Source organism: Astyanax mexicanus, chromosome 2 (assembly GCF_023375975.1).
Source record: "Astyanax mexicanus isolate ESR-SI-001 chromosome 2, AstMex3_surface, whole genome shotgun sequence".
Lineage (NCBI taxonomy): Eukaryota > Metazoa > Chordata > Actinopteri > Characiformes > Acestrorhamphidae > Astyanax > Astyanax mexicanus.
In genome coordinates, this window is record NC_064409.1 from 55,892,730 (window position 1) to 55,916,926 (window position 24,197).

Here is a 24,197-nt window from a genome sequence, read left to right on the forward strand (position 1 = left end):
GAGTGAGAGCATATTGGCCTTTTCTTGAGCAAGTTGGGTTGGGGTGGGGGGGTTCTATAGCGAAAGCCTTCTTACATGGTTGTGTTTCTTTTTCTTTCCTTTTTTTTCCTTTCTAATGCCCCCTTGTGTCCCTCGGCTTGCTTACATTGTGCGTGTAATGTTCACACCCTGAGCTTATAGTGTCCATTTCCTCAGATAACCTTACCATGTTACTGCTGGAGATTAAACCCATCTGATTGGCGGTGAGTGTGTGTGTGTGTGAAACGTAAAGTCCAAGTTGCCCTGAAGTGTTGAACGAGGGCCCGCTTCTCCTGTTCAAATGCTTATCTCTAATGTGAGGCAAACACACAAGAGGTGGGCAGTTTTTCTAAACTGAATGTGGTGTGTGTTTCAGGTCTCTGTGCGCCGCTGTGAATGTGTATTACCTGGCCTGCTCCCGCTGCTACAGCAACTGCTCTTACGTTCTCTACAGCAACAAAATCGCCCCGCTCATGGACCTCTTGCTTCATCAGCTAACGGTAGGCTGCAGACTGAAATGACGTCATGTTCAGTCAATAAATGTTGTGTAGTTTCCAGTTGTTTGTTTTAACAGCTGTTTCTATGATCAAGTCCAGTTTAAAGAAATATATTGGCCAAATTTCAAGTTAAATTGTAGGTGAAAATGTTTGTTTTTTTGCATTATGCAGACTACATTGCTTAAATCAAAAAACATTTGACAACAAGCCTGTCTAACTGATTGGCTTCACTTGGGCTGTGCGGAAAATTGTTTGAATTAGATTTTTCTCCAAACTGTCGCTTTAAGCTTTTTTAGAATAATTGGTAACGCTAACAAGATGGTTTCTCTTTTTTCTCACTGTGCTATAGCAAATGTATCCCATCCAGCAGTCTGAGACCCAAGCCAAAGGGGACACTAATACATACAACACTGATCTAGTTTACATGAGTCACTGCATCATCAGAGTTCTGGGAATGCACCGTTGCCAAATCTTGCGTCTTCATAACTCTTAAGGCTGCCCTCTCTGGAGTATGGCATGGCTAGAATAGTACACCCCCCTTTTTTCTTTTTCTTTTTTTTTTCTTTTTTTCTTTTTTTAAATACACACCAGTGTAATAGGGGCAGGCAGGGTAAATCTGACACACCATATTATGTGTGCCATACTTTCCTGGCAGATGTTTGTAGAGAGAGAGGGAGAGAGCCCCTCTCCCTGCGCAAGTGCCCCTCTCCCTGCGCAAGTGCCCCTCTCCCTGCGCAAGTGCCCCTCTCCCTGCGCAAGTGCCCCTCTCCCTGCGCAAGTGCCCCTCTCCCTGCGCAAGTGCCCCTCTCCCTGCGCAAATGTCCCTGTCTCTCTTCCTGTGCAAGTTTCCCTCTCCTTGAGCAAGTGTCCCTCTCCCAGTGCATGTGTCCCCAGTGCAAGTGCCCCTCTCCCTGCGCAAGTGCCCCTCTCCCTGCGCAAGTGCCCCTCTCCCTGCGCAAGTGCCCCTCTCCCTGCGCAAGTGCCCCTCTCCCTGCGCAAGTGCCCCTCTCCCTGCGCAAATGCCTCCTGTCCCTGTGCATGTGTCCCCTGTGCATCTATCCCCTGTCCCTTGTGCACATGTCCCATCTCTCTGCTCTTGTCCTCGGTTCTGGGCTTGTGTCCTTGTCCGCGTGTCCCTGTGTTTACATGTTTTAAGCACTTTGCGAGGACTAAAACTGCTTGTAATAACTAAACAGAGAATTTTTAGCATAGGATAATTTTTTTTGAGAAAAATAAAAAGACCAGAATTTGGTTTTAGGTACTACATTTAGAGTAAGGTTTAGATGTGGAAATCAGTGGAAGTCATTGCATTGCAAGTCTAATGACATGAACGTGTGTGTGTGTGTGTGTGTGTGTGTGTGTATGTATGCGAGAGGGAGAAAGAGATTCTAAACAAAAAACACTGACTAATCAATGAGCCAGAGTCTAGTCTGGAAGTTCCAGTTTGGAGAAGCATATTTCCTGAGGCTATAGCAGGGGAGGGGGTTGTCTCTAAGCATTGGTTTACATCTGAATTAGTGCAACGTCTATTCTGACCCCTCTTTTGTTTTATTTTTTAGTTTGTTTATGTAATTGCTTAAAAGGAAAACTTTTTCAAATTCTTCTAATACAAAAATCTATCTTTATTTTGTATTATTCAGTGTGTAGTGTTTAGATGTACTGCCAAAATGTTCCCTCAATGATGGCAAAACATGAAGTCGGCTATTATGGATATATTTTGGGGGTTTTAATTTTTTGTGTGGCAGGGGGGATCATTTTTTTATGAACAACCAAAGGAATTCTGAGGCTATGTTTACAGAGGTTAGGGTTAGTTAGGGTTAGATTAGATAAGGGTAGGCAAAGTAAGATTTAGCTCTAACAGCAATCCACAATTTTATGGTAAACCTCATAAAGATAGTATTACAAGAGTGGGTATAGTGTGTGTGTGTCGTGCAGGCAGTGCTGGCGTCTCCCCCTTTTCCCCTCCTGTAATTAGATTTGTAGAGAATGTAGCAGGCTTTGCCTGCTCTGTCAGTGTTCCTTTCCACCCCTCAGTTGAAGCCGTCATTTGAACGTTGGCTTTGCCTGAGCTGCCGCAAGCCTTTACTTCCTCCCACAAATGACTGGCCCATACCTAATCAGCCGGCCCGCTCTCCAAACGCTTATCCACAGATCAGACAGCGCAGTCCTCTGTTAAACAGTCCGATCTGACCACTGGATAGAGTTTAACTGAACTGATGGACTGATACGGTGGAGGGGATGCATATACCGATTTAATATGTTCATGAGCACTATGTAAGGTATGATTACGGCTGGGAGATATGACCTGAAACTCATATGTCAGTGTGTTTCAGAGAAATGGTTATATACAGAATGATACGATATGATCAAAACTTTATGAGAGTATAATTTTACAGTATTAGTATTTATTTGTAACACCATAAATAAAACATAAACAACTCTGGAAAATTTTAAGAGAGCACTTCAGTTTCTGAATCAGTTTTTCTGATTTTGCTATTTATAGATGTATGTTTGAGTAAAATGAACATTGTTGTTTTGTTCTCTATAAACTACAGACAACATTTCTCCCAAATTCCAAATAATTTTTTTTTTTTTCATTTAAAGCATTTATTTGCAGACAATGAGAAATGGCTAAAATAACAAAATAAATGCAGAGCTTTCAGATCTCAAATAATGCATAGAAAACATGTTCATAATTATAACGTTTTAAGAGTTTGTTAATCAATATTTGGTGCAATAACCCTGGTTTTTAATCATAGTTTTCATGCATGTTGACATGTTCTCCTTGACCAGTCTCACACACTGCTTTTGGATAACTTTATGCTGCTCCTGGTGCAAAAATTCAAGCAGTTCTGCTTGGTTTGATGGTTTGTGATCATCCATCTTCCTCTCGATTATATTCCAGAGGTTTTCAATTTGGTAAAATCAAAGAAACTCATCATTTTTAAGTGGTCTCTTTAAGTGTTTTTTTCCCAGAGCTGTATACATATATTTAAACAGTTAATGGCTACAATTTTGTACCTACACATTTAGCAAACTGCACTGGAGTACTTTTGAGATAATTATGCTCTCATAATTAAAATGTTTTTTTTTTTATTATTTTTTTTTTATAAAATAATTAGCACTCTGCTGAATGTTATACTCCAGGAATGACACGTTTTCCACATGAACCACCCATGTTATATGATATGATAATTTTTATTACATGAATTTATCTTGTATGAAACGGTATTGAATTTTTCTATATTTATGATATTTATGATTGACCTCAATAGAATGGTTATTATAAAGCCAATTGGATTCTAAACAGACCAGGAGGAAAAGAAAGAAGCAGGGAATTTGTTACTCTGAGGTCCTGTAATCCTCTATTCTCCTGTAGTCTCTGCACGCCGGTTACGCAAGACCTCTGCCAGCACCCTGCCAGGCTTTAGCCGCTAGTAAGGGGAATACCTCTGAGACTTCTTGTATGCCCATTGCTGGCACGCCACAAGTGACAATGTCACTTCGAGTTTAACCACCAGTTTATAGTGTACAGCTAATGAATAATAAATAGGACGCTTGTTGTTCTTTATTTCTCAGAGGATCAGGATTCCAACCAGAGACTAATGGCATGTGCATGAAGAAACAAAGAGGAAGGGATCGTTTTTATTCGCACGCACTGACTTAATTGGACAGGATTTAAAATGCACGCTGAGGTTTGAATGTCCTGCTCTATTGTGTGATCGCACTCGGGGTTGATATTGAGACTGCCGGAGCCATTGTTAAATGAGCTCAGAGATGCATCACTGCCAAGATTCGTGGTAAAGGCTAGCTTTGCTTCAGAGGGCTGGACGCAGTCGTGAGATGTCTTGACGTAAAGCAAGATTGTGTTGTTTCATTATGCTAATAATATCAATATAATATTAAAATACTAGTTTTGTGAAATTCTCACCATTTGCCTTTATATTTCAATTTATTGATCTCAACCTCATCATCTTTAGAGTTTGAGTTGTCCTTATTTGGCTTTGCGTATATTAGCCATGTTTATACCACATCAATTAGTGTCATGCAGACCTCATGCCTGGATCATTTACACTGATAGCATTTAGTGGTCACTTTTATCCAGAGCAACTTAGAATTGAATTACATTACAGAGGTGGGCTGTTAGTTGGGCAGTGGTAATAATAGTAGGCCAAGGTCTCTTAAAAGAGACAATATACTGGCGTGCCAAAAGTCATGGAATAAAATGTAACTATGTACTATAATGCACTATAAATGTAAACGCACTATAAAATGTAAAAATCCCAAAAATCTTAATAAAGCTGGGGCCGGAGAATGTGTATTTTTATTTTATTTTTAACTTAACACCCTGCTGTATAATCTAAACTACCTGTCCATTCAACATAAAACCATTACAAAACTGCATTAGCAAAATATAAGCACTTGAAGTAAACTTGGAAATATTACATTATTACATAAATTATTTAAAGAAAAATTTATATAGAGCCTCACCACTTCAGTTTCTGAATCAGTTTCTCTGATTTTGCTATTTAAAAGTTTAGATTTGAGTGAAATAAACATTGTTGTTTAATAATATAAACTATGAACAACATTTCTCCCAAATTTCAAATAAAAATATTGCCATTTATTTGCAGAAATGGCTGAAATAACAAAAAGATGCAGAGCTTTCAGACCTGAAATAATGCAAAGAAAACAAGTTCATATTCATAAAGTTTTAAGAGTTCAGAAATTCATATTTAGTGGAATAACCCTGGTTTTTATCACAGTTTAATGCATCTTGGCATGTTCTCCTCCACCAGTCTTACACACTGCTTTTGGATAACTTTATGCCACTCCTGGTGCAAAACTTCTAGCAGTTCAGCTTGGTTTGATGGCTTGTGATCATCCATCAATCTCCTGATTATATTCCAGAGTTTTTTTCCAGAACTGTATATGTATACAGCTATGTTTGGTCCTGGCAAATGTTAAATATTCTCAAAAGATCTTTCATGTTTTCTTATCTATGTGCCATTTTTCCATTGTTGCAAGTTTATTCATTCTTGGGGTCAGTTTCTGAGCTGCTGAGACCCTCAGTTTGAAGGTATGATGTAGCTGTAAAGTTGTACAAAAATTATGCTGCTCACTTTTCTAGAAAAAAATAAAAATAAAAGTTGCTAAATTTCTGGCAACACTGCGTGTTTAGGGGGACAGGGATCTCAAGAGTGCACATTGTCTGGCAGTGCATGCTGGGGTTTGTTGTGCAACGAAAATGATATGCCAAAAAAATACCAAAATTATTTCTTGTGTTCAATACATGACATAAGTTGATCATGAAGTGTTACCTCGGAACAGATAGGGAATGCTCACGCTTGTATAGGTTGTGAGGTGTTACCTTGTGAATGATGTTGAACAATGGCCATTGCACTCCTAGCAAGTAGATGTGAATGATCAGAGTTTGTGTGAGGCTTGGTAGTGGGTGGCAGATGGAAGGGGTATTCCATTTCCGAAGTTGTGCTGTACTAGCAATGTGTAACAGGAGGCATTACCACCCACAGTGGACATTCCACTGTGTTAGCTGTAATCTAGACACCATTGTAGGGTATCAGCTTCTGTTCACGTGAGCCCTCCCTAGTAATTACCCTAGTATTGTACTCGGCCTAGCACAGGTAAATTGCTGTGTCAACTTTACTGGGATGTTGATTCTGGCTAGCATTCCCATATAGGCCTTTTTCTGTAAAATTACTGGTATATATCCAGGTAAATGTGCTGTGTATTATAGGAGCTTTATTTTCAAAGCGTGGTGTTCTTATTCAGTGTTCTATGTTAAGGGGAAGGATGTAATCTATAGTAAGTAGTTTTAAGTATTGATTAAAACACATTGATTAAAACACAACACACAAAGTCTCTAAATCAGAATTTTGTCCAAACCTTATTTTAGGTTAGAAGAGCTGTAACTGTTTCTAATATTAACATGTTCTTGCCAAATGAAAAAATACTGGTTTCATCTTCTGACTTTTTTACAGCTGTGACAGATACTATTAAAAATAACAGCTCAAATTGTGACTGAAGTGGTGTGTAAATATCCAACATTTCCGGTCATCCTAGTGTCTCGACTCTCTCAGTTTCAGCCCGGTAACCGCAGCACCTCTTTGTGGCTACTCTTCTTAAATAAATACTCTCACACTCTCTCTGTCTTGCTGTCTCAGCAGCCTCTTTCTCTCCCTCACTCTCTCTCTGTCACTCTCGCGCTTCTCTCCTAATTGCTACATCTGTGTTTGTTTTTCTAGCTATATGTTCCCGACGAGGATAAGTCTATCTTTGGCCGCAGTGTGAACAAGCAGGTATTTGAGGGCTTGACTACCGGGCTGCTTCAGACCACTGCCACAGTACTCTCACTCCTGCACCCCTCTGGGCCAGAGGCCGGGAGAGAATCCCCACAGATCTGCCCACCTGACGGCAAGAGTAAACCAGCCAGCACTGAAAACTTCAACACCCGCGCTCAAGACCTCATTAGGTCAGTTTGTGTTTCAGCTCTTTACACTCAAGTCATGGATTTAAAGCAGTAGCCCAAAAAATATTTATCATTGTCTGTAGGACTTTGTAATTCATATACTTTTTCTTTAAAGAACCATTTTCGTTAAAGGTGTAAAGAGCTGTGATTGGTTCTTAAAATGGTAAAGCAAAGTCCCCCTAAGAATTAGGAGACCCAATTAGGGGTGGGCAATATTGTATGGTATACAATATATCGTGACAATATCATGATATTAAAAATCCATATCGTGATAATAGGGATGTTTTGTCTTAAAGCTTCACAGTAAATAATGGACTACTTTTAAGTGTATTTATTGTATAATTGTTTTAGTTTTATTACAATTAATTATTATTGCCCATTTCTTTATTCCTCTGTGATGGGGAGCTAATATTATCTTTGATAATTTTTTTATTTTACTTTAATTTTTCTTTCCCCCTTAAATGCACAATTTAAGGAGGAACAGAAGAGATAGGTAGCTAGCTAGCTACTGAGACAAACTACTAGCTATCTTTTTTATGCCTGTTATTAAGAAATCTGGTAATATAGTGCTAATCGTCATTTTTAACAAGGATTTTTAACAAATGCTTACTTTTGTGGGTTTCCTTGGTCGATTGTTTCGCCTTCTTACCAGCGATTCTCATACCCGTTTGTTTGAAGTGTGCCTCTGAAAAATGTCAGTATGAAGAGCTAACAAGCGCTATATGTTCCCTCTAACAAGAATAGGGATACCCCTACACTTTGGCGTGCATGCGCAAAACAGAGGGGTAGGGGTAAGGGGTAGGACCAAGGGGTGAAATGGGATTGGGCCCAACATCCACTTATTAAACCTTTTAAAAGGTTCTCCACATTTGCAACTCTTTTATCAAAACGGTTCTTCAGTGGTTTAAAAATTAATCTTTTTTCAGCTGCATCTCTCAATTTGTTGCAAATATTTTTAATAGTCTATGATATAGATACTAAAAATGTTCTTAGTTGTCAAGATATGAAATAGTTATAAAATATTGCTTTTACAGTCTTGTGGTGTTAACAGGGATTGGACTACACCAGAACTGTTTAGCTAAATAACAAAAGCATTTTTTGGAACATGTAGGTCTTCCCCATAATAGACTGAGATTGTTATAAATAATAAAAACTCAGTGAAGGTATACACCATTAAATTCTCCTACAGTTTGAAATCTTTTTCATATTGTCTCATATAACCGTATGTATTGAAACGTATCTTGTGTCATTAAAAGCTGTCCTGTCTGCTAGTAGATTGTAGCGTTGAGCACTGGAAACAGTTCTTGTTTGCAGCTTGTTTGGAGAGAATCCAGAGCTTTAGGTTTTTCCTGCAACTAGCCTAGCTCCAAGCTTCTCCTGAACCCCTCCCACTCTTTCACATCACACACTCTGACACACGCACAGATCCGTCCAGGTTGGATGGAGCAAGAATTTGGAAGCGCTGGCCTTCTCAGTGGTATTAACCTGTAACTCTTTCACGCATACTCCATCCCCTGTAACCTTAAATCCCCGTCTGCTCTGGCCAAGGGGAGCCGCAGCCAAAATCCGCTTCTGGAACTGCACGACTTCCAGTTGAACTTGGTCTGAGAGCAAAAGGCCGCGGAGGAGGGACCAGCTGCTCAGCTCTGTCTCTGTCCGTGAGCAAAGGCAGACTGCCTTAGATCATTAAGATTTGCCTTAGTCTTAAAAGAAGCCAAATTTCCCGCAATCCCCCTCTTCTTTACTCCAGTGATTCATCTGACCAGAGCCGCCTCAGTGCAGCCTAGTGCGTGCAGTAACCGTAAAAGTGACCCAGCAGGCAGGATGGACTCTCAACCAGAACCCACAGGTTTACGTTTAGGGATAATGCTGCTCCTGTATAAGAGAGGAATGTGAGGAGTAGTAAAGAGTGTGAAACAGCTATTTTCTAAAATTAACAGCTTGTACAGCCTGAAACAGTAATTTAGGTTCCCATTCATGCCTGTGATCTTGTAGACGATTCTGCGCTTTCTCTCTCAGACATAAAGCTCGAAAGGCTGCACAATGGTGTGTGTTAAAGCTCCTTTCAGCTCCAGCCAAGCCCAAGAAGAGGATAAAGTAATAACAAGGGGCTTTGGTTCAAGTGACAGGTGACCTATTGCGAGGAGGAGGAGGGAAAAAGAGGGGAATCGTAATTACCTGGGAGAACAGCATTTGAAAGACAAGCATAACAAAAAAAGAATGTATGGGAAGAAGAAGATGGAACAGAGAACTCCTTGCCTTAGTGTAAAGTAAGAATGAAACTCTAAAGCAAGTTCACTTCATTTTCTTCTTACAAGAAAAAAGCTTATTCGTTTAGCAGCTTGTATACTGGGGGGCTAAACCATCATGCGCTTGCCTAAACTCCTAACAACTCTCAAGTTGTCAATTAATCAAAGATTGACTTGCTCATGTAAATTTGGGCCAAGGTGAAAAGATCTAGGAGGACTAGTACTTCCTAGTCTGGCTTCTAAACCTGTTAACCTTTGGACAAAGTTAAAAAGGTTGTAGGCCATAGAAACATTATTCTATGTTGATTATGTAATCCAAAAATGCTTCAGGATCATCAAAACAGTCACACACTACTTTTAAACAGATTTTTCTACCTTTAACCAAATCAAAACATTACTGTCCAGTGTCATCCCATGTAGATTATGATGTCACTAGATTCTGTTTAGCTAAAGTAGTGGTAGTTTCCTGGTGAAACACTTATTCTAATTCATATAACATTAGCATATTCTGTGTCAGACCTTATTTTATATTGCTTTATTAGCAAACAAGCTTCATCAAGTAGATTAGTGTCTGATGCCAGGTGGCCGAACTCAGCAAGCAGGGATTACCCCAAACATTACACAACCACATTTTCTATCAGACAGATTCTACAAAGGTCTACAGTTTTTGACCAGAATCAGTTTTGTGTCCAACCAAATAAGAGTGAACTTTACAGAACTGAAGTTCTCATATATTAGCTTACAATTTAATGACAAATTCAACCTGTTTTTTTACAAAATACTTAAAGGTGAGTTCTACCTGTAGTGCAACTCCCAACAGCCAGAGGCCAGTAATTCAAGAAAAAAAGTTTGCATTAACTTGTGCTATGAGCTTAAATATTACTAATAAATATAATTTGTGTGATCAAGCGAATAGAAAGTTATTTCATTTATATTGTAGAAATGTTTGCACAGGTTTAGTTTAGGTTATTGTGGCAATGTGGTTTTAAAGTGGAAGTACTGAAAATGTGGTCACATAACCTACAAAAAAAACACACTTAATTACGGCATAATTACAGTTTATGTGCGGATAGTTACATATAGCAATAAATAAATTAATTTGGTGTGTGCAAAAGTAATCGCACATTAAGTGTTAATGAAAAATGCAAAAAAAAATAAAAGTAGTCGGGAGATTCAGGTTTTGACATAGTGTTGCACACTTCTTTAGCCTCTTTGTTTAGTTTTAGTTTGCAAAGCACTTTGGAAAACACTTACTGAACATACAACTTCTTTTCTTACTTCCTTTAATTTTGTAAGTTATTAATATTTGAATAAAGAAAATATTCAAGTCAATGGTTTTAGTGTCCAGAATGTAAAAAAGTTTCTGTGAAACCCAGTACTGATCTTGTTATCTACATGTATATAACCAAAGGTAAAAAGTTAAAAAAAGAACCTTAATTTTGTTCAAATGTTTGTCTGACTTAATAAATATAACGCCATTTGATGCTTATTAGTGGACAGAAGTCTTTACTCCTTACTTGTTCACTACATTAGCTTTGTAGTTCCTTGTTGCAAACCTAAACAATCAAACATCTCTCACCAGGAAGGTTGTGGCTGATCAACATCATTTGGCACAATAAGAAAATAGTGCAAATTTGGTCTTTCGCTAGACTTTTACTTTTTAACAAGAAAATGGCAGCAGACACATACAGAGACAAGTATGAGCCAGAGGTGCGTCTCGGAGTTGAATCATTGCTCTGAAACGCTGGCCCTGCTCCGCTGGGAGGTCTGTTGATTGACAGTGTGGAGCCTGCAGGCGGTGCTGGAGGTGGGGGGGGGTGGAGGGGGCGAGCATACCTGAGCCGTGAGGCACCGCTCTGGGTCAGGAAGAGGAGAGGGAGGCTCCTGCCTTTGTCTGGGCTGGCACACGGAGGCACGTCCTGCCCAGTAATGCTGTAATTAGGCCTGATTTGTAGCCAGGAGGGTGGGGACCGACGCCATCATGAGACCTGTCATTTGACTGGACAAATGAGAGATATGGGGGTAATAGGCAGGAGTGGTGGGCTCAGATGAGAGCTCAGGTTTCCACTGGTTGGAGGGACTGTGTACAGCCAGGGGCCTCTGTGTCACTATTCTGAAGAGAATAATGCGCTTTCTCCCTAATCTAATTGAGCTGCAGTCAATTTTTGAAGATGTGACATAAGCAGGAGTTTGATTCACATGCTCTAATCTCCCATGACTGTTGAAAGTTTTGGAAAACTGCATTTTCTCACTGTTTTTTTTTTTCTGTAAAAGTTCTTAATGCAGTATGTACACTGCAAAAAATCCATTGGCAAAAACTAGACAAAATATATGCAAATTAAGACAAATATATGTATATTAAGCAAAAAAAAATCTGCCAATGGGGTAAGCAAAATTTTCTTCGTAAGATTTCTTACAAAAAGCAATGGCAAAGTCTCAAAATGAGTGAAGTAACACCTAAATCAAGCAAAAAAAAAGTCACTGTTTTTGGACACAAGAGTAAGAATAACTTGATTGCTGCTTGATTGTGCTTATTTTGAGTTCAAATTACTTAAAATAATCTAACACTTACAATGCTTAGTAACACAAAATGTCTTATCAGAGAAGAAAATAAGATTTGTTGCCTTAAATTTAGAAAATTTCACTTGCTAAGATTTAGTTTTTTGCAGTGTAAACACTTTTAAAGTTTCTCAGTCCACACACTCCCTACACAGAAACTGAACTGTGAAAGTGGAACAGTCTGAAGTCAGTCTGTTCAAGGCATGGAAAAATAGTGTATTTGTGTTTTCTTGCCTATTCAGCCTACAGCAGTTTAGCCCCTTCCAGTCCCGCTGATGCTTTCTTTGAATGCTTTTCGAATTGGACGGGACAGAACTGAGTACATATGGCCATTCAATCGGATGTACTTTTTGCAAAGGGTCAAACTTTCTCCAAGTATGGTCATGGTATAAAATATTACCAGGACCAGGGTTTAGTATCTCAGTCACTCATTTTAGCAGAGTGGTACAGAGCAGAATATAGAACAGGCTCTATGGTCACATATGGCATATGCAAATGTCTTACCAAATCTAATATTATTCATTTGAACAGTTCCTGCTGGTAAACTGAGTAATAATTTACGTTAATTATGTTACTTCCCTCTCTGCTGTCATCCATTTTTCGTATTTTCTCTTCTGTCTGGCTGTTCAGACTGGGGGACATTTCCGCATATCGGATATGTATCAGATTTCAGTACTCCATATGAAAAAAAGTGGCTGAAATTGGAGTTGAAGATGTGAGATTTGTTTTCTGGAAAAAATAATAAATCTGTGTGAATAGGCTTTAAGACAGTCTCGTATCTCATGTCAGAGCACAACATGATTGAGACGATGGTTTTAGGAGAAACTTAACTTAAACATGTTGTTTACATTACCTCTGTAATTTCACCTCAGGGGAAAATATAAAAAAAAGCAAAATTACAAGCAAAATAAAGGAGATGGGCACTTTAACTTCATGCTTTTGTGTAACATTTTATTTCAATACAGTACTTACAGTAACCTTAAGTGTTTTTTTTTTTAACTAAGTTTTCAATTGCTGTACACATGCAAAATGTACCTATTTGCTGTATGTGTTCTTTATTGCTTCAGTGTGTTTACTTGTATGGTATTGTTTTCATGCTCCTCAGCTATGTGGTGAATATGGGCTTGATTGACAAGCTGTACGGCTGCTTCCTGTATGTGCAAGGCCCGATCGATGAGAGTCCTAAGATGTCTGCCTTTCTGGAGCAGGCCACCGCTCTCCTCCACGCCATGTGCAAACTGTGCTTTGCTGTGACCAGTCGGTGAGTGCTGCCTCTCCCTCCCTTTTTCTTTTTTTTTTTTTACGTTTCTCTCTCTCTCTCTCTACCTCTCTTTCCCTCTCTCTCTCTCTCTCTCTCATTCTCTCTCCCTCTTTTCCTCCTCTCTAGTGCAAGTTTGTCTTCCTCTCTCCCTCCCTTTCCCCTCTCTCTCTCTCTCCCTCTCTCTTGTCAATTGCTGATGTACTGTAACACAGACAGATACCACAGCCTCATCAATCACTAGCGGCCCCACATCTCTGTCTCCTTCACTGTAAACTCCTGCTTCCAGCCCACCCACACACGGGTGTGTATGTGTATGTGTGTGTGTGTGTGTGCATGTGTTCGTTGACAGAGACTCACCATGCAGTCGCAATAACATTGTGTCGTTGATCCGAAACACTGCTGGTGACTCAGCTCCGTTCTGTCATTTATGCCTTTAGAAAAGGTTTTGCAGTCTCTAATACCTTCTTTACAACCACCTTTCTTTGTCTCTCCATGTGTTTATTAATGTCGTGTCAGTTCAGTCCGTCACGCCGGACACTCCTGCCCGCGTTGCCGTGCCCAGCCCTGTGCTCGTCCAGCTGCTGCGCGCTGTAACACTGCCCAGCTGCTTAACACCATTTTCTCCCTCTGCCTAACTCCATGTCACTAAATATCTGTGAGAAACCCCAGCACCAATAGCTCTCCACTTTTAATAGCTGCACTCTCTGCAGCATGGTGTTATAATCAGCAGCCTTCTACAGCTCTGTTTGACCATTATTCACATTGCGGATGGCCAGGAACTTCACACTGAAAGGGACGGTGGAGATTTCAGCGTGTTCCTGCTCCCCGCCTGTTGCCCTGCCTTGGGATTTGCTCGAGAGTGGGGGGGGTCATGTAGTTACAGAGTTGCTAATTTCCACACTCCACGCTTGGTTGACTTCAAGTAACAGCATGCACAGTAGGGTAGCATCCAGAGGGCAGGCAAGCCCCTATTCTTCAGCTCTAAATCACAGCTTGTGGTGATATGCTATACTAATAATTACCTGTCAAGAGGAGAATTGTGCTTGCTGATGGATTCTAAATGATCTCTGTTGGGTAAGATTGTGCTGAATTGAGTTTTTGAACTGTAATAAATCTCAGTTTAACTGTTTGGTGTTAATGGCTCAATTAATGGCATGAGTCAAAAGTAGTTTGTTGAATAGTTTATAGAAGGTTACATTTATTTAGGAATTGTTTCTTTGCATTCAGCAAGTTAATATGCTAGTCTTATTTTCTGCTCGTCTTGTTTATTGTTTGAATCGTTGTTATTGTACAGTTAATCAGAGAGAAAGCGATAGCTGCATTAGTGCAGGTCTAGATGTAAGCGCAGATTAATCGGCCTGGCTGATTTGGGGGGTGGTGTGTGAGCTCATATTGCCAGTGTCAGGCTCTTCACTTTCATTCCTTGCTGGCACTGGTTTCTGTTTCCTAGTCAGGAGACGTGGAACCTGTCATGCACAGTCACGGGGGAGAGAACCAAGCCTTTGTTCCCTCACACAGACACTAATCATGTGTGCCTGTGCGAGCCAAGCTGACCTGAGAACAGCCTTTGGTTAGGATATTCATTGTAGCAATTAACGCTGGGATTTCGATTTTCGAAGACCTGATCACAGATCAGTTTAAACCTCACCCACAACCTTAACTACAGACTAAAATCCCATCCTAAAATCTTTCACACTCACTGACGCCCTTTGCAATGTTCTCCCCATTGAGTCTGACACGCATTTTCCCCTTGGTTAGCAAGGCACCAGCAGGAACCCTGCTTCAGACTGCTTTAGGCTGCAGATCCTTCATGCTGACCTTTGGAAAAACTGTGCCTAGCCGCATACTAACCTCGCCATCAGTAGTGACATGGCAAATCTGGTCTCAGATCAGCGTGAAAAGACAACTTATCCCATGCTTGTATAATTTGTGGGTGCAGTATGGAGTTACCAAGCCTGCTAATCCGCCTGGTGTTGTCCAGGCTAATGCACAAACACGCTGTCTTAAATCCCATAAGATGAGCCTTAATTAAATGTGCTGGAGCACAAAAGGGCCCGAGACGGTAGTTTGTAGAAGCGGGGGCCATTGGCTGTCAGAATGCCTTCAGAGTTCCAAGAGTTCCTTCACTGCAGCTTCGGTTGAGCCACTGTGGTGGGGTGCAGAAAGCCAGTGTTGTTTTGGAACGATTCAAAGGAAGGGAAACCATATTGCGAAAAGTCCTGATTTCCTTGAAGCCTTGCTTTGTCAAATTATTTTTTTATATTTATACTATTTGAGTAGTAAATGAAATATCTCCAAAATGCATAGCACCATCTCAAAAGGATTTGAGCTCTCCACTAACTGTTAAGGTCTCATACATTGTTTAAACTTGTTAGGGCTGTAGCTTGTTCAGTCATCATTAAGAAAGGCCAGGTGGCCTTTAGGGTATCAATCCATTATGAGGAGATGTGCTACTAATGATTTTCTTGGTGACTGTGCTCCCAGCTCCCTTGAGATCATTAACAACTCATCTTGTATTTCTTCCATTGTTACATTATCACACCAGCAATTGTCTCCTTCTCAATTTTTTTTTTTGATAAATTGTATTCTAATCTTACTCTGAAAAACCAGATATTGCCATTATTACCCTTTCCTAGATGTTTGAAAGGCATACGTTTCTCCACATTATATTATCTTACTTTATCACTTACATTGTTTGCTTGTATAATTTAGTTTATGCAAGCAAATATAGTAAGCAATAATGTAAAATAATATAATGTAAGCACAGGAACAGTGAAGTTGATGTTAATGTCTGGAAGACCAATATTACTGTCTGAGATAATTCTTAAGGATTTCTAGAAAGACACATAAAAAAAAAACTGTTTAACTGGAGAAGATTGGCAAGATGATTGATCTATTGCGATTCTGTATTGTTCTGCTGTACAGCGACACCTGCTCACTAGTGGTTCCAAACAAACCAAATAGGGACTAAAACGTGACCTATGTAAACCTTGCAGATCACTGACTGGCCAGAGGGAATTGTCACTCTACATGAGGCAAAAAGCCACAAACCAAGAATCTGAAACACAACACCTTCAGCATTCTCCACTGTTACTATGTCATTGCTCTGAAGATGCTCTATAGTTACTGTTTTTTCCAATGTCACCAGCTTGATTTTGAGGGATGCTTTGGGGTAGGGGGTTGGGGTAGTGGAAAACTAACCAGCTACCAAAATGCACAATGAGTAAAGCCAAGTAGTGTAGCTACCATGTAGTTAAAAAGTGCCATACGTAGTGACCATGCATTTTGATTTGGGCCTTCTTTATTTCTTATAAACTGTATTCTTTCTTAGAATATGGAAGAAATATGTTATCTTTAAAGTGGTAGTCTGTACTGTTTTGTGTCTTAACTGAAAGTAGAAGCATTTCTGAGTGGAGAAGGGATAAAATATTGTATTTAATAGTACCAGTGTGCTGGAACGACCCTCCCTGCTAAGACTAATATATTCATTATAAAACCTGCGGTGTCAGGTCACTTTTTTCACGGGAGTTCTTTTGGCCACGTCACGCATCTGACATCAAACGTACAGTCTCTAAAAGAGGATTAAACTCAGTTTTACTGAATGCGAGCGGCTGGTGGAGCAATGGAGACTTCAGAAGGGGAAACTCAGACCTCAGTAACTCAATCACCCATAGGTAAAACAAAGTGTGTAGTTGAAGGGAAGTTTCTGACTGAGCAAGCTTTCTCTCTCTCTCTCTCTCTCTCTTTTTTTTGACTGAACATAACCTGCAATCGGATTCATCTGCTCTGAAAGGAGACCGCATCACACCCGCCCAAATCCCAAAACTTACAGACATCAGCTTTAAATTGTTGCCTTTGGGAAAGCATGTAAATATTTACTCAACTGTTTTAAGTAATCAGAACTTTTTTTTAGAACTTTGTACAAAGTGCCCTATATTTTTTGAAGCCACTATTTTTTTTTTTTTTCGCTACCCCAAGATGATTTTATGAAATGTTATATTTTGACAGTTACTTGAATACAATTTTTTGAAACATTATTGTTCCAGTCATTCTCTAGAAAGCAACAATCCTGCATTACCCCAGTGTTGAGCTTTGGATCTTGTGTGTCTGAATGTAGCCAGCTAAATCTCCCTGCCCCAGGCAGACTCTTAAGGCAGGGTCTACCTCTGTTATTTATATCCAAGTGGACAGGGCCTGGTCTAGCGAGTAAGTCTAGAAGCCGCCGGGACCAGACTTCTCTCACTGCCTGCTTCCTGGGTCTTTGCTCTCTGCGGTTAAAAAAGCAACAGACACCTCCTTAGGTTCTGAGGCTTTGAAATCAACCACCCCCCACCCCCTGCCTCTCACCACTCGGGTCCGGCTCAGAGAAGAGCCGACCTCTCGCGCCTGACATTGTTTGAAAGGCCGCTGATTCAGATGGAGTGATGCATAAACAAGAGGGAGTTGGTTTTGCTTGCCTAGAAGTTCTGATACAATGAAGAACACCTTAGCTGGAGTAGCGATATTTCTATTCATATTTTCTATTCAGAATGCATTAGTTACAAGCCATATGTTTAGAAAATGCTACACAAGTATGCATTCACCTAAAGTTTATTCAATTATTTATCATTTAGTGTGTGTATCTAAAAGTAGACACCGCAAATGTTGCAAAAACTTATCATGATACTTCAAACACCTTCACAATACATATTGTGATATCTCTTTTTTTGATATATTGAATGAAATATACTTAATTAAATATACATGTGGGTTCACATACTTTGCGATAAATCTTGACCAGTTATGGACAACCATTACAAAATCTCTTAACAATAGAATGAGAGCATTCTTATTAGAATTATTGATATGCAGATGATATCCATATATTTATAGGAGCTAATTATGATATAATGAATCCTATTGCCCTCCCCTACATGAAGGTGTACACTGACATGCCACAAGTCATGGCACAACAGTAAGTAAATTGTTCATAAAGAGTTACTTTAAGGAAGGGCTTGGGAATGCACACTTGTGTATAAGCTGTGAGGTGTTATCTTATGAGTAAGGCTGAAATTCTAATGGCAAGACAACATAAAATTATCAGAGTTTGAGAGAGGCATTGTATTTGGTCCAAAATAGATGGAACCTTTCATTTCTGAAGTTGTGCTGATATTTAACATTCCTTGATCCACAGTTTAATATGTACCAGTAGTATGTCATAGAAGGCATTACCTCCCACTGTGGACGGCACAGTGGTTGTAAATGACAATGACACGTAAATTTAATGCAGGAAATGCCACACAAATATCCTGCTTCAGCATTTTTTTTAGGTTCCCTTGGAAGTCATGAGACACAGTACTAGTTTTGATATCACGAAATAAAGCATGTCATTGTGCTTCATTAAATTTCTATATGTGAATCGCTTACCTAGGCTATTTCTGTATCTGTAAATATATGATCTATTTCTTATACTTCCTTTCTCCTTTTCTCTTTCGTAGTTCCCCCAGTATCTTCGACAACAAACGTCAGGACCCCACAGGACTGACGTCGCTGCTACACAGCACTGACCTGGTTGGTGTTCTGCACATGCTGTACTGTATCCTGCTTCACAGTGCCCTGCCCGAGTCCCAGCCAGGCGGCCCAGCGTCACCACAGGAGCCCTATAACCCTGCTGTGATCCAGGTAGCCCTGCAGGGCCTCCGCTTCCTCAACAGCTTTGCTCTGCTTGACCTCGCTGCCTTCCAGGTACACACTCTGTTTTGTTCTGCAGGCTAGTGTTAAATGCAAAAACATTGTAGTTGTTGTTTTTACGTGGTATGTTGTCTTAACAGCTACAGTGCATGATGGGGGCACATAGATATTTTGTCTGTATTAAAATGCTAAAACTGTCGATAACTTAAAATGCTTGACAGTCATTCTGTTCTATTGATTTTACGAAACAGGTAGGTAATATTTTTGACATGTCCGAATTTTGGGAATGAATAAGTATAGTGATTTTACAGTGTAAACTAAAAACAAATGCTGTGGTTGTCATTTCTTCAAAATTGCTTGTCTGTTCTCGTGGACAATTTTAGCCAGATGCCGCCAGTCGTAATCGTGACCACATCTGCTATACTTATGATTATATTGTTCTTAGTATACACGTTACATGTGTTTAGATTGCGGAATGTTAAAAGCCTGCACAACTTCCGAAATTAAACGTCTCATCCACCTTGCTATGAACAAGATAAAGCCTCACAATTTATACACATTTGGTATGTTCTTGTATGGCATTAAGCAAAGAAATTGATGAGATGAAAATCACCAAAAATATTTTACTTTTCCATACTTTTTGTCTTAAGTAACCAATAGACTTATATGTTTCCAAAATCTGTTTGTGTTTCGACTTTAAGCTCATCCCAGATGAGCTTGTTGTTAAGGCCCTCTGGACAGCCTGGGGCATGTCATACCTGCATCCTTCGGCAAAACGCTGAAAAATGCCGCTTTGTGGCATAACTGAGTGTATAGCATGCTGTCCGTCCTGGCAGAGCAGTCTGGCTCACTGCAGCCACGCCGTCTGGCCAAAGTTATGTCGCGTGGCTTGTTTTTCTTAAGCAAGGAAAGCCCGTTGAATTGCCCTTCAGCTAGCTGCAGATATGTTATGCTGGGCCCATCCCTCAAACAGACATTCCAAACGGCCAAGGAAATAAAAAGGTCAGGCCTGTGCCGTAGCTCTCGGGGGCTCATTAACGGACTTGCTCGTATACCTGTGCTCGGACATCAGCCAGCATGCAAATTAAGGCCGAAGAGAAGCAAAGCGCAGGACTAATGATCCGGCCAGCGCGCTCTCCACACTCCATCGGAGTCGCTGTGTACAGATCAGTATTTCTTCCTAGAACAAAGTTGACCCAGTGGACATAAACACGCTCGACCCCTGACCTACAGCCAGTCGTGTTGAAGGGTTCGGGTCAGCAATGCGGATGGAGAGTGGCATTAAGCGCAGGCTGTCCGGTCAGTCATACGTTAGCCGGGCTGATGAAGAGAAAAGGACGGCTTCATGATGTTAAATCATGTAAACACAGAGGCGTAAGGCAGGAAACGCAGGAACCACATGAATTATGTTAATGCCTTTCAGTAATTACTTGCGACCAGCGTGAGTGTGTGTATATGGGTGTATATGCATGCACGCGTGTGTGTGAATGCACACTTTCTCTATTTATCGTGTTCTCTTTCTATTCAAAACAGCTGGAAATCAAAGCAACACACTGCCAAAATTTTATGAACATTTTAAATAAGCCTGTTTTTTGGGCCCATACTTGGAATCACCTTGTGGTTCATATTAGCACAAAGACTTGGCTAATTGGTTCATCAGAAAAGCTGAGCTCTCTGCTCTCTCTCTCTGACTCAAAAAACACTCCACACTGCTTGTGCCGAGCCAAGCAGCCCTTTAGTGCTGTTCTTGGATCGGCCTCTTAAACCACTGTAAGAGAAACCGCGATGCTGGGCTGAGGCCAGTGTGTCAGCCTTGTGCTCTAGAGACTGGGGGAATGTTTATGAGCTCACAGCCTCAGGTAAAGTTTTGCTCAGGTAGCGCTGTTCAGCTGATTCGCTCCAGCTGAGTGTGTGACTGAGCTAAGTGATATCAGCCAGATCAGCTAAACTGTTCAGCAGTGATGTTACTGTAGCAGAAATGCTGATTTGCCAGGATGAGGAACAGCTGGATCTAATTATTACGTATTGATTCATGCATGATCCCGATGGTGCTTGCTTCCCTTTTGCTCAGAATAGCATGCCACCACATGCTGATTAATTGATATAGAATGGAGATGAGAGAACTGAAGAAAATACCTTCGTAATTCGAAACATTAAGCCTTCTGCTCATCTGCTATTGGTCTGTGGTGATGATCTGAAAAAGGCTGTGTCATGTTTAGGAGAAATAAAACAAATGTATGTATATTGCTAATTTTTGTACACAGTTTTAATATATTTAACAAAATTACAAACAACTTTGTTTTTTTTTTTGGTTATTATCCTTCTGTACCAGCTCTCAGTTACCCACAGATCTCTGGGCTGGGACAAAAAATTGATATTGCTGTATTGTATCATTTTGGTTTGCGATACTTCATATATTTGTGTCGTCAGATCTCAGTATATGTACATTATATATTGAAACATAGGTACTCTAAACCCAAGTCTAGACCCAATTTGACTTACTAAAGTTATTGCTTCATTACTCTAATTCAATGCTAATTAAATGAATAGGGCAAATCTGCAGTGATAAATCCATAAGTGTTCTATCCTCTAAGACAGATGCCACAAAGTATTGTAAAAAATTGTCTTGAGATATATTGAGTGTTGCAGAATCAAAGTATTTTGCTATCCTTGAAAACGTTCCAGGTTTTTGATGTTGCTAAGCTCACCAGTGCAAATTATTATTATTTTTTTTTTTTGCAACACTTGTAATCAACTCCATATTTTTTTCTCTGTGGTTTGTAATGAATTACTGAGAGATAAGTCAGTTGTCCTGACCTGACTGACACAGTTCCAGTATGTGTCACCTCTGCATACAGTAAATACTGTATCTCACAATCTGTGGAGTGTCTAATGCTGACAGTGCCCTGGAGCTACTGGAGTGCTGTATACTCAGATTCTGAGCAAAACTGGTGTGGCAGTGTTTGTCTGTGGAGTCTGTCTGGAAATGTATGCTGTGCTGCTGCTGCTGCACTTGTATCACATAGTTTTTCAGGTATTGTTGTTTGTGGCCGCTTACTCAGACCTTCCACACAGCTAATGTCAGTAGTCTCAGAGTGGTGACCCTGAGGCGCTCAGTCATACTGACATGTTTAATAAATACTGTCTGTGGGTCGGCTGATAGCATCTTTTTTGTAGGAAGACTGGGGGTTCTGTAGTGGGACCCCTCTCTGGAGCTGAGGAGACCCTCACAAGTCCACTACAACAACCCCATCTTTTTCTTCATCCACTCTTACACACTAGTTATGAAGAGAGCCTTTGTCTCTGATGTTGTCATGCTTTATAGTGTGCTGTGTGTTTTACAGTTATTGTAGTAATGTAAACAGTGTAGAGAAGTCCGGTTAGAGTCAGCCACAAGTAGAACATTCAGTTTGAAATAACCAGATTTGTGTACTATTTGTATATATATATATATATATATATATATTATTTATTTATATATATATATACACTACCGTTCAAAAGTTTGGGGTCACATTGAAACGTCCTTATTTTTGAAGGAAAAGCACTGTACTTTTCAATGAAGATAACTTTAAGCTAGTCCTAACTTTAAACAAATACACTCTGTACATTGCTAATGTGGTAAATGACTATTCTAGCTGCAAATGTCTGGTTTTGGTGCAATATCTACATAGGTGTATAGAGGCCCATTTCCAGCAACTATCACTCCAGTGTTCTAATGGTACAATGTGTTTGCTCATTGGCTCAGAAGGCTAATTGATGATTAGAAAACCCTTGTGCAATCATGTTCACACACCTGAAAACAGTCTAGCTCATTACAGAAGCTACAAAACTGACCTTCCTTTGAGCAGATTGAGTTTCTGGAGCATCACATTTGTGGCGTCAATTAAACGCTCAAAATGGCCAGAAAAAGAGAACTTTCATCTGAAACTCGACAGTCTATTCTTGTTCTTAGAAATGAAGGCTATTCCATGCGAGAAACGGTGTGTACTACTCCCTTCAGAGGACAGCACAAACAGGCTCTAACCAGAGTAGAAAAAGAAGTGGGAGGCCGCGTTGCACAACTAAGCAAGAAGATAAGTACATTAGAGTCTCTAGTTTGAGAAACAGACGCCTCACAGGTCCCCAACTGGCATCTTCATTAAATAGTACCCGCAAAACACCAGTGTCAACATCTACAGTGAAGAGGCAGCTGCGGGATTTTGGGCTTCAGGGCAGAGTGGCAAAGAAAAAGCCATATCTGAGACTGGCTAATAAAAGAAAAAGATTAAGATGGGCAAAAGAACACAGACATTGGACAGAGGAAGACTGGAAAAAAGTGTTGTGGACGGATGAATCCAAGTTTGAGGTGTTTGGATCACAAAGAAGAACGTTTGTGAGACGCAGAACAAATGAAAAGATGCTGGAAGAATGCCTGACGCCATCTGTTAAGCATGGTGGAGGTAATGTGATGGTCTGGGGTTGCTTTGGTGCTGGTAAGGTGGGAGATTTGTACAGGGTAAAAGGGATTCTGAATAAGGAAGGCTATCACTCCATTTTGCAACGCCATGCCATACCCAGTGGACAGCGCCTGATCGGAGCCAATTTCGTCCTACAACAGGACCATGACCCTAAACACACCTCCAAATTGTGCAAGAACTATTTACAGCAGAAGCAGGCAGCTGGTATTCTATTGGTAATGGAGTGGCCAGCGCAGTCACCAGATCTGAACCCCATAGAGCTGTTGTGGGAGCAGCTTGACCGTATGGTACGCCAGAAGTGCAGCTAGAATGCCAAAGGTGTGCAATGCTGTAATTGCTGCAAATGGAGGATTCTTTGATGAAAGCAAAGTTTGATGTAAAAACAATGTTATTTCAAATACAAATCATTATTTCTAACCTTGTCAATGTCTTGACTCTATTTTCTATTCATTTCACAACGTATGGTGGTGAAATAAGTGTGACTTTTCATGGAAAACACAAAATTGTTTGAGTGACCCCAAACTTTTGAACGGTAGTGTGTATATATATATATGTATATATATATATATATATATATACATATATATATATGTATATATATATATATATATATATATATATATATATATATACATATATATATATGTATATATATGCAGTATATATATTATAATACTGTCGCCTTTTTTTAATATTACATAATATTACCATTGTTAAAAATACTAATATTGTTGTAATTATCTCCAAATATTCAGCTTTATAAGTAAATAATATTTTGCTTTTCACTGGAAATCAGTGTAAACATATTTTATTTTGATTTGTTCGTTCATCATGAAATCTACCAGATTAACATTATTTCAGAAAATGAAAAAGACAACTGCATGGAGTGACATGCTATTCATTTATTTTAATCTTGTATAATATTGTAATGTAATTCTTAAAAAAATATTAGTGTTTTTTTTCTTTTTTGTTAATAATATCAATTTGCATTCT

At 39.8% G+C, this 24,197-nt stretch overlaps 1 protein-coding gene across 5 annotated transcripts in view; it reads left to right on the forward strand.

Annotated features, from left to right (window-relative positions):
• scaper (S-phase cyclin A-associated protein in the ER) overlaps positions 1-24,197 on the forward strand; it is a 123,630-nt gene that overhangs the window by 88,873 nt on the left and 10,560 nt on the right. For all 5 annotated transcript variants that reach the window (XM_049474616.1, XM_007246515.4, XM_049474617.1 and 2 more), the window contains 4 exons: positions 395-518; positions 6,782-7,008; positions 12,919-13,074; positions 18,552-18,798. In XM_049474616.1, coding sequence (XP_049330573.1) covers positions 395-518; positions 6,782-7,008; positions 12,919-13,074; positions 18,552-18,798 — 754 coding nt within the window. The remainder of the gene's footprint in view (positions 1-394; positions 519-6,781; positions 7,009-12,918; positions 13,075-18,551; positions 18,799-24,197) is intronic.